The sequence below is a fragment of the Erigeron canadensis genome, chromosome 7, assembly GCF_010389155.1.
Source record: "Erigeron canadensis isolate Cc75 chromosome 7, C_canadensis_v1, whole genome shotgun sequence".
Classification (NCBI taxonomy): domain Eukaryota; kingdom Viridiplantae; phylum Streptophyta; class Magnoliopsida; order Asterales; family Asteraceae; genus Erigeron; species Erigeron canadensis.
Genome location: NC_057767.1, coordinates 14,675,826 through 14,685,420, shown reverse-complemented (window position 1 = coordinate 14,685,420; position 9,595 = coordinate 14,675,826). Strand labels below are relative to the sequence as shown.

The window sequence follows — 9,595 nt, the reverse complement described above, 5'->3', positions numbered from 1 at the left end:
TGGCCGGGTTATTTTTGAAAAATCCTTTATGAACCTACGATAAAAACCGACATGACCCAAAAAGCTTCTAATTGATTTAACATTTGTCGGTGGTGGTAATTTAGCTATAACATCAATCTTGGCCTTATCTATCTCTAATCCCGACTTAGAAACTTTGTGTCCCAAAACTATCCCTTCTTTAACCATAAAATGACATTTTTTCCAATTCAAGACCAAGTGTGCCCGTTCACACCTTTCCAACATCTTATCAAGACTATTAAGACAACTTTCAAATGAACTACCAAAAACCGAAAAGTCATCCATGAAAACTTCCATGGAGGTTTCAATCATATCTTGGAAAATGGCAATCATACAACGTTGGAAAGTACCGGGGGCATTACAAAGACCAAATGGCATCCTTCTATAGGCATAAGTGCCATAGGGACAAGTGAAGGTGGTTTTCTCTTGGTCTTTGGGGTCAATGGGTATTTGAAAGTACCCGGAGAACCCGTCTAAAAAACAAAAATACTCGTTACCGGCGAACCGTTCTAGCATTTGATCAATGAAGGGCAATGGGAAATGGTCCTTTCGGGTTGCATCATTCAATTTCCGATAATCAATACATACCCTCCACCCCGTGACAGTTCTAGTAGGAATTAATTCATTTTTATCATTTAAAACAACGGTCATCCCACCCTTTTTCGGTACACAATGTACCGGACTCACCCAAGAACTATCCAAAATGGGGAATATGATTCCCGCATCAAGTAACTTAATAACCTCTTTTTTTACAATATCTTTCATATTTGGATTTAATCTCCGTTGTCTTTGCACAATTGGTTTAACATTATCAATAAAGTTTATGGTGTGCTTACAAAATTCTGGACTTATACCCGAAATATCGGAAATTTTCCATGCAAAGGCTCTTTTATGAGCCTTAAGGACGGTCAAAAGTCTAGATTTTTCATCCTCCAACAATGAAGATGAAATGACAACGGGTAAGAAAGATGTACCTTCAAGATAGGCATATTCGAGATGATCCGGCAAGGGTTTGAGTTCCAAATCGGTAGGAGGACACTCGATCGATGTAAGCACCCGTGTGCTTTCACTAGCCGTGATCTCTTCAAAGTCTCATCCTCCGGTGGAGTTTCATCAACACTCAATGCCATGATTTCTTGCACCATCTCTTCAACTAGCACTTTCTCTTCTTCACTACAAGCAAGCAATGCCTGTCCATCTTCCATGTCCAAGATATCCATGAGCTCTTTCTCCAAAGCATCTTCTTATTCTTCTTCTTCTTCTTCTTCTTCAATAACATCTATCCTAAAACAAGATTCATCACATGAGTAAGGATGCTTAAGAGCCCTATCAACATTAAAAACTACCCGGTCTTCTCCGACACCTAAGGAAATCTCCTTAGCCTTAACCCGGATGATAGCATCCGCGGTCATAAGGAAGGGTCGACCAAGAATTAGAGGCACATTAACATCCACCTCCATCTCAAGAATAACAAAATCTACTAGGAAAATCATATGACCCACCTTAATTTGTAAATTTTCCGCTATCCCCATGGGATATTGGAATGAACGGTCTGCAAGCCTAATGCTCATGCGGGTAGGGGTCAATTCACCTAACGACAATCTTTTATAAACAGAATAAGGCATCAAATTAATGCTAGCCCCAAGATTGGCCAATGCCTTATACAAACTAACACCAAAAGAATAAGAGATAAGAAAACTCCCTGGATCTTCCAACTTAGGAGGAATCTCGTTCTTGATGATGGCGGAACACTCGACACTCATGACTGCCGTCTTTGCCTCTTCCAACTTCTTTTTATCCGTAATGAGTTCCTTGAGAAACTTTGCATAATCAGGCATACCTGCAAGAAGATCAACTAGAGGAATAGTAATGTTAACATTTTGAATCAACTCAACAAACTTCTTGAAATTCTCCTTGATCTTCGCTTTCCTCAATCGTTGAGGAAAAGGTATCTTCGGCTGATACGGCTTAACGGGTGGTTTCTCAACAGTCTTGGATGGAACGGCCGGTGTCTTCACGGCTGGGTTCGGCTCCATCTCAATCTCATCATCAACAGCTTCATCGGCTTCAACCTGCACAAGAGGAGTAATATCATTAGGCAAAGGATTTGCAAAATTATAAGTATTACCTGCTCTTATTGTGATCGCATTGACTTGCTCATTTCGAGCATTCAGATGGCTATACTTTTGTCCGGATCCTTGGTTATTCTGCTGAGGCCTAGGATTTTGCTGGGTATTGCTCGGTAGTGTACCGGGTTGCCTATTTGAATTTCCTAGCCATTCGAGCTTTGCTTCTATATCCTGAAATGTAGCTTGAGTGAGGTCAAGACGGATGACTTTTAAATCTCTTTTTGTCATAAATCAAAATTCTCTTTCTTGCTATTAATCCTACGGGATTACTAACTTTTTCTACTAACTTTTGCAACGTGGCAACTCGGCCATAAAAAGCCCCTTTTTAATCTGAATTACTTTATTTGAACAATTGCTTACAAATTCCTTGTGTTCGACCTCGGATTTACCGGTTTATTATACTGCATACGAACGGGTTCACTGCCCGTAAGTGTGTTGTAGTCAGTTTTCTAGTAGTTCGTGTTTTATAAATTTTATTACTAGATTTAACACATCAATCACCAATGTACAAAAATCTCACCTATATAAACTTATATCCCTATTTTTTTTTTACCAATTAACTCTTAAGATTCATCATATTATCAATACTCAAAAGAAAAATGGCTTCACACAAGCAATCAAATGATACACACTCAACCAACAACACCATTGAAAAAAAAAAGAAAGCGAGAAGACAATTTCAGGAATTGGAAATGTGATGAACTCATCGTCATAGATTTAAACTTTTTGATTTGAACATAATTTAAGGAATTAGAAATGGGATGAAGTCATCGTCATTAACTAATAATGTTGTTGTAAGGTTAGGAATTATGTTTGATTTGAATAGTCTTCCGTACGAGGAATACGATAAAAATATTATCGTTGAAACATTGAATGATGAACCTTTTGTTGGCCAAACTATTATTACTTTTCAAGGGGCATATTTTTTTTTTACGAAAATTATGCGAAACAACATGGATTTATGGTTGACAAAGATCGGTCTTATAAAAGAAATGATACTTCAGTTAGATGTGATATTTTTTGTCATCGTGAAGGAAAGAAGTGATTAAAACTAGTTGATAATAAAATGTCGATAATAGAGCTCGACTTTTATTCTGTTTAACAATGGAACTAGTAAAAAGAAAACTAAGAACATATAAATATATATAAACTTGTAAATTGAAATAAAATATATAGTTATTGGTTTACTTTGACAAAAGATTTTGAACGGACTAAATATAAAATTAATGAAAGGAATCTTAATTAAATTTTAGATTAAATTTGGAAATATACTTATTGCTTAAAAATACTCTAAAGGAAAAATCCCTTAAACAATAAGTGAAGGTTGAATAATGTTTATATGGACTCATTATAATTTTACATATTAACTCACACAATATATCTTATAGGACAATGTCCGAGTGGCAAAAACTATGTTAGTTGACGAGCTTGAAATATATAATAAACTTAACTGTTAGTACCGTTGGATGAGATTGAAAGAGATAATAAACTTAATTATGCTGAAGAACGGGTTGGAATAGTTGATGAGCAGGTTAAGGACTTTTGTAAGAGAACATTAAAATTATATAAAATCCAATGGAGACATAGAAAGGGTTCAGAGTTCACTTGGGAACCCGAAGAAGTCGTGCTGAAGTATTTTCCATCGTGGCATATGGCGTGGATCACGAGGTCGTGATCCGATATAAGTGGGGAAGAGTTGTAACACCCTGATTTTTAAACGGTAATATTTTAACTATGATATTATATTTTATAATTAGTAAGGATAAATGAGACATTTCCTTATTAAGATATTAGTACTTTAATGAAAAACTTGATAAAGTATAGGGGATAAAATGTAACTAGTAGTATAAAATAGGGATAACTGCAGAAAATAGAAAGCACTTTTCGATCAATTCACGAAAATAGCATTGACCTTTAAAAGTTTTACTTTTTAGAAATGAACTTTCATTTATTCTCGAAAATAGTAACATTTGACACGCGTACATGATGACATGGACATTTTTTTGATTACGTGTCATTTTTTAATGACGTGGCATACTTTATAACTACAGAAAATATATAGGATGTTTCAACCAATTTACGAAAATAGTGGTAACCTTTAAAAGTTTCACTTTCTAGCAAATAAACTCTCATTTATTGTTGGATTACTTCAACACCGACGACGGCGGTGTTGGAGGTGGAGGTGGTTTCTTCTCGATTTCTTCAACTAATTTAGAAAACGACGACGATTTGTTCGAGTTCGAGCTAACCTCTGGACCTTCGTTATCTGGATCTATGTCATCTGTCGATGAACTATTCTTAAATGGTCCAGATCCGGCTTATAAAACTCTCGTCTCACCTTAATCTTCCTCAGAATCTCCTTTCGACTAAAACGACGACGTTTTGACATCTAATTTTGTTTTATTTTCTCGAGATAGACGAATGAAGAAGAGCTAGATCTATGTCTCCTTTAAGATCTTTATACAAAACTTTTTAGCTTTTCAATGTTTGAAATAGGAAGAGACTCAACAATAATCAATAAAATTAAGCTAAAATTAGTTCCAAAAGAAAATGACGAGAAAAAAAATACCATGTCAGAACCGAAACTGAAACGGAGTCAAGTCATTTTTTGGGGGAAATGACACGGCTGATAAAAATTACATAATAAAAAAATAATGTCATGTCATTAAAAAATGCCACGTAATTAAAAAAATGTCTACGTCATCATGTACACGTGTCAAGTGTTACTATTTTCGTGAATAAATGGAAGTTCATTTCTAAAAAGTAAACATTTAAAGGTCACTGCTATTTTCATGAATTGGCCGAAATGTGCTTTCTATTTTCTGTAGTTACCCCTATAAAATACCCTTAATTAAATTAAAACATAATTAAATATACTAGATATACTTGTGACTAAGGATATGTGTGTGTGTGTTTGTGTCGTGGATTCTGACCGACAAGGAAGAAAAGAAAAAAGGCAGGAGTGATCCAATCTAATTTCCCATCCATACTTGATCTCCTTTCTTATTATAGTTAAACTTTAAGTGATTATAATAATAATCTCAATATCAAGTTCATTATGAAGTGATTTTGACTAGGGTTCAAAGGGAAATTTGGGGATTTCAAGTTTAAGAGTAGTAATCCTTGATTTTAAATAGAGGTAATATTGTTATTGTTTTTGTTATTTTAATAAAGTTATATTGCTAGATTTTACTATGGATTTATCAGATGAAAAGTTATATGGTGATGATATTATTATTATTATCATCATTCTTTTAAGAATTTGTATGGAAATACCCATATTATTATAATTGTTATTGTTGTTGTTTGGCTAACTATAATTGGAATTAAAATTAAGATTTGAGATAACAAAGATATATTGTTAAGTGATAGTATGGTAAAGTTATATTATGTACCTGAGAACTTTATAAGAAAAGTGTATTATGTATTTAGCCAAATACAACAATATATATATGTTATGGGTTAGTTGGAAAGTTAAGTAAGCTATATAAGTAATCATGTATTTTGCAATTGTAATAGGTTTTGAGTTCGAGTTATCTTAAGGATTAATTGCAAGTTGTTGTTAATAAGGTGAGTACAAAGTATCTTTATGTTTGTAGTTAGACTAAAAGAATTGGTGTTTGTCCATTCTTGTAGGTAGTAGACTAGAAGAGTTGGAGTTGTCCATTCTTGTAGGTAGTTAGACTACAAGAGTTGGCGTTGTCCATTCTTGTAGGTAGTTAAAGTTAAGACTACAAGAGTTGACTTTTGTTTTAACTCTTGTAGGTAGAGTTTAAGACTACAAGAATTTGATTAAATTCTTGTAGGTAGAGTTAAATAGTAGCTATGAATTCATATGCTTGTTAGTTAGCTTGTACAAGTAGATCAAGAAATATGATGAAGTGTTATGATTGTGCTAGCCCAAGATAATTGATATGATGATAACTTGCATAAATGTATTTTGTACTCAGTAAGCGAAATTGCTTATCTTTTAGTTGTTTATATTTTATAGGTGCAAGTGGATCAAAAGATAAAGCAAAGTTGGAGTAATTAGCCAGAGCTTTTGAAGTAAAGGTAGTAAGAATTTGGTGTTAGTTAATCCCTTTTTCTAGCTAAGTTCTTGATCAAATGTTTTGGAACTTGAAAGTGTTGTCTTCTGAGTTGAGATTTGGTCATGTTTAAGTTTAGAAATCTTTTGGTCAAATGGTAAAGTTATGGTTGTAATATGTATTGGTTTGGTCAATAGTCTAGTTGTATTTAGTCAAAATGTATATTAACATGTAATAGTATCTTTAAAGTTGTGTTTAGTAAGTTTGATAGCTAAACTAGTTTGAAAATACATGTTGAATACTAGATATTACGGATAGGTCATGCCGAAATTTTTTAAAAATAAGAAGTCAAATCCAATAAGTTTGTCATTTTGTGTTTGAGTCGTTACAAGTGGTATTATAGTAGTATTGAATTAATAAGAATTTCAATAAATTTAATTAACATATTATGTGACTAGAAATTTAAATAGAATGTCATCCACTTAAATAAAATGTAAATAGAAATTTTAAAAAAAATATCAATAATTTTCAATAATAAGAAATTTAAAAATAAATTTAATTAAATTTCAATAAATTTAATTAACATAAATAGTCATTACAAGTGTTTGAGTCCATTTAGTAAGTGTTTTGTGTTTTTAATTTAATTGATTTCTTATTATGTCATCCACTTGAAATTAAACTAAATTTAATTTAATTTAATTTAATTTAATTTAATAGAATGCCTAAGCTTAAACCATATTATGTGACTGACCGTAAGTGAGATAAGTTGTTTTATATTAGAGTATGAAAGTATTTAACGAAGTAAACTTAAGGGGTTGTAATATATAATCATAATAATGACTGCACCATTATTACGATCATATATTGTAAAGTAATGTAATTGAGCTTTTCTATGTGTTTTAGTGTGTGTTAATGGAGGTTATGTGTGTGTTAGTGTGTGTAAGTGCCGAGAGAAAAATGTGTGAGAGTGGAAAGATTGGATTGCTTGAAATGTGATCAAAGTTACAATAGAAAGCTATGGAGGGGGTTTTATATACTTACTATACAATTTACACTAGACCCCCTTCCATACTTAAGAGAATTACAAATGAATACAAAACATTATAAACATACAAATCAACTACTACAAATTATATTTCTAACAATCTCCCCCTTAGTAGTGATTTGTTAAAAATGTATCCCAGATTCAAACGTCGTTAGACTCGATTTCTTGGTTTTTTCTGATGTGGATGCCAGAACCAGTTTTCACCTTCAGGTGTATCATCGGGAACCACCATGTTTGCTTCATAGTTTCTTGGAGGAATGTTATGTGGTCCCAAAACATTACTAGGTTCATACTTGATCCAGCATCCTCCTCTTCTCCTCTCGATGTACTTGGATTTCTTAACATTCTTCGCTTCCCTTAACATTCTAATACTCTTTCTGAATCCCAATCTTTTATCAATCTTGCTGATTACTTTATCGAGGAGAGTTTTCTTCTGATCTGACTCTTCATCTTCGGACAAGCAAAACAACACATTTTTGCAGAATTCAAGGGTTCCATCAGTGTAAGAAGCAAGGTCACACTTCTTAAGAAAGATCTTCTTTTTCCTGCTGTTAAGAAATACTACACCAAGAGTTAGTTTTTCGAGAACATGACCAATCTTTAGTCTTTCTATGTCTTCTGTGTAAAGACTTTGATCTGGATACGGGACGTTAATCTTCCTCTTCACCAACTCAAATCCAATATGAAAATCTTCCAATGATGCATGTTGAATGACGCTTGACATGTATCTCTTCACTGCATCAAAGGCAATTAGATCTTCGTGATATCTTTGAATTGCATTCACTTAGTGGTTGTAGAGGAAAATCAAGTCATCAACTGGCAGCAGTTTGAAATAAGCTTCATTGAATCGATAGATCAAGCCATTCTCTTTTTTAACATGAAAACAAGGTATTGAGATATGAGTCTTCCGTATCAAGATCACTTTGACAAGCACCACTATCCTGTACTTCCTCTGATCTTCAAGAATGCTTGGATTGTAGCTATCGGCAAGTTTAAGGAGAGATCTATATTCTCCAACTTGTTTTGGATCTTTAAACTTGTACATAGCAGCAAATTCTGGTCTTCCTACTTTGACAACTTTAGTGGCTCCGCAGAAGATCGGAAATGCTCTTTCTTCCAAGAATCTTGATTTGATTGCAGCTTGCTTTGGTTTAATCCCAAGCTCAATCATTCTTGCTTGATCTCTGAGGAAGTACCCCCTGTTTACAAAGTTCCATTGCTCTTCTGTTAGTTCTGTGGGGAAGTAGTCGGGAAGTGGTTCTTCTTCCGAAATGATAGCTTCTCTTAGCACTTGTTTAAATGTAGACTTCTTGAAATCTTGAGAGACAGCATTTGGAGTTTTTCTCAGCTCATCAAACCCTTCAAAATCGTTGAAAGAGTATTGCTTAGGAGTAGAGACAGTTGGAATTGCAGACTCTTCAGCTTGATTCCTTGTTGAAGTACCAGTGGTAAAGTAGTCTATATCAACAAATTCTTCAAACACTGGTTCTTCTGTTGATTTCTGAGTCTCCACAAATTCCGGCACATTCAACACAATGTTGTCTTTTATAGCTTCTGCGTCAGCCTCTCCTTCAGCAAATTCTATAATGGCCTCATCAACAACGTCTTCATCAACAAATTCAATATCTTCCTCCTTTCCTTCTATCCCTCCCATTCCAAACACTTCTTCCAACCTCTTCCTTATTTCTTCTCTTTGCTCTGCATCTTCAATCTCCTGTATATTCAAACCCAATCCTCTCCACATTTCATCAGATCTAGCCCTACACTCGGCTAATCTATCAATCTCAGCTTAAACATCCTCACCTCCTTCAACATTTCCTCCTTCAACTCTTTCCCCCATCTCCACATCTACATTACTTTCTTCTACTCTTGCCGTATCTACATTCGTTTGAACATCTCCTTGGTTCTCCCCCTCGGGGTGATCATCAGAATCAGGATCATCCTGTCTGAAAGAAACCGAGGCCGGGCGGTAAGACTCCAAAGCAATTAACCTAAGCTCAAAAGCAGCAAGTTTGGCATCATATTCTGCCTTTTGGGATAGTACTTGCTCTTTCAATGCGTCAACTTGACTTGCATGCTCCATTTCCCTTTCTCTCAACTCCAGAGCGTTCAACACCCCCTATCAATCATGGCAATATTTTCACATTCATCCCTCAAGATATCTAGCAAATGTTTGAATGTGTGTTCTTTATCTTGTTGTTAGAATGTTGATGAATTTTGTATAGGTGTTGTTGTTGTTTGAAGAGGTGTTGGTGTTTGAATAGATGGTGGAACCAACCCGGGGGTTGTTGGCACACTTGTGGTGTGACCTAATCCAGTAGAAGCTGAGTTAGGATTTCCTACAGATCCTTGGGGTAAACCCTCACCAGTAGATG

At 34.5% G+C, this 9,595-nt stretch overlaps 1 protein-coding gene across 1 annotated transcript; it reads right to left on the bottom strand.

Moving 5' to 3' along the window:
• Positions 1-1,262: 1,262 nt before the first annotated feature.
• On the bottom strand, positions 1,263-2,375 carry LOC122608999. The gene has a single exon (XM_043782061.1). It carries the CDS (start codon positions 2,373-2,375, stop codon positions 1,263-1,265), a length of 1,113 nt encoding a protein of 370 aa, XP_043637996.1.
• Between the last annotated feature and the right edge of the window lie 7,220 nt (positions 2,376-9,595).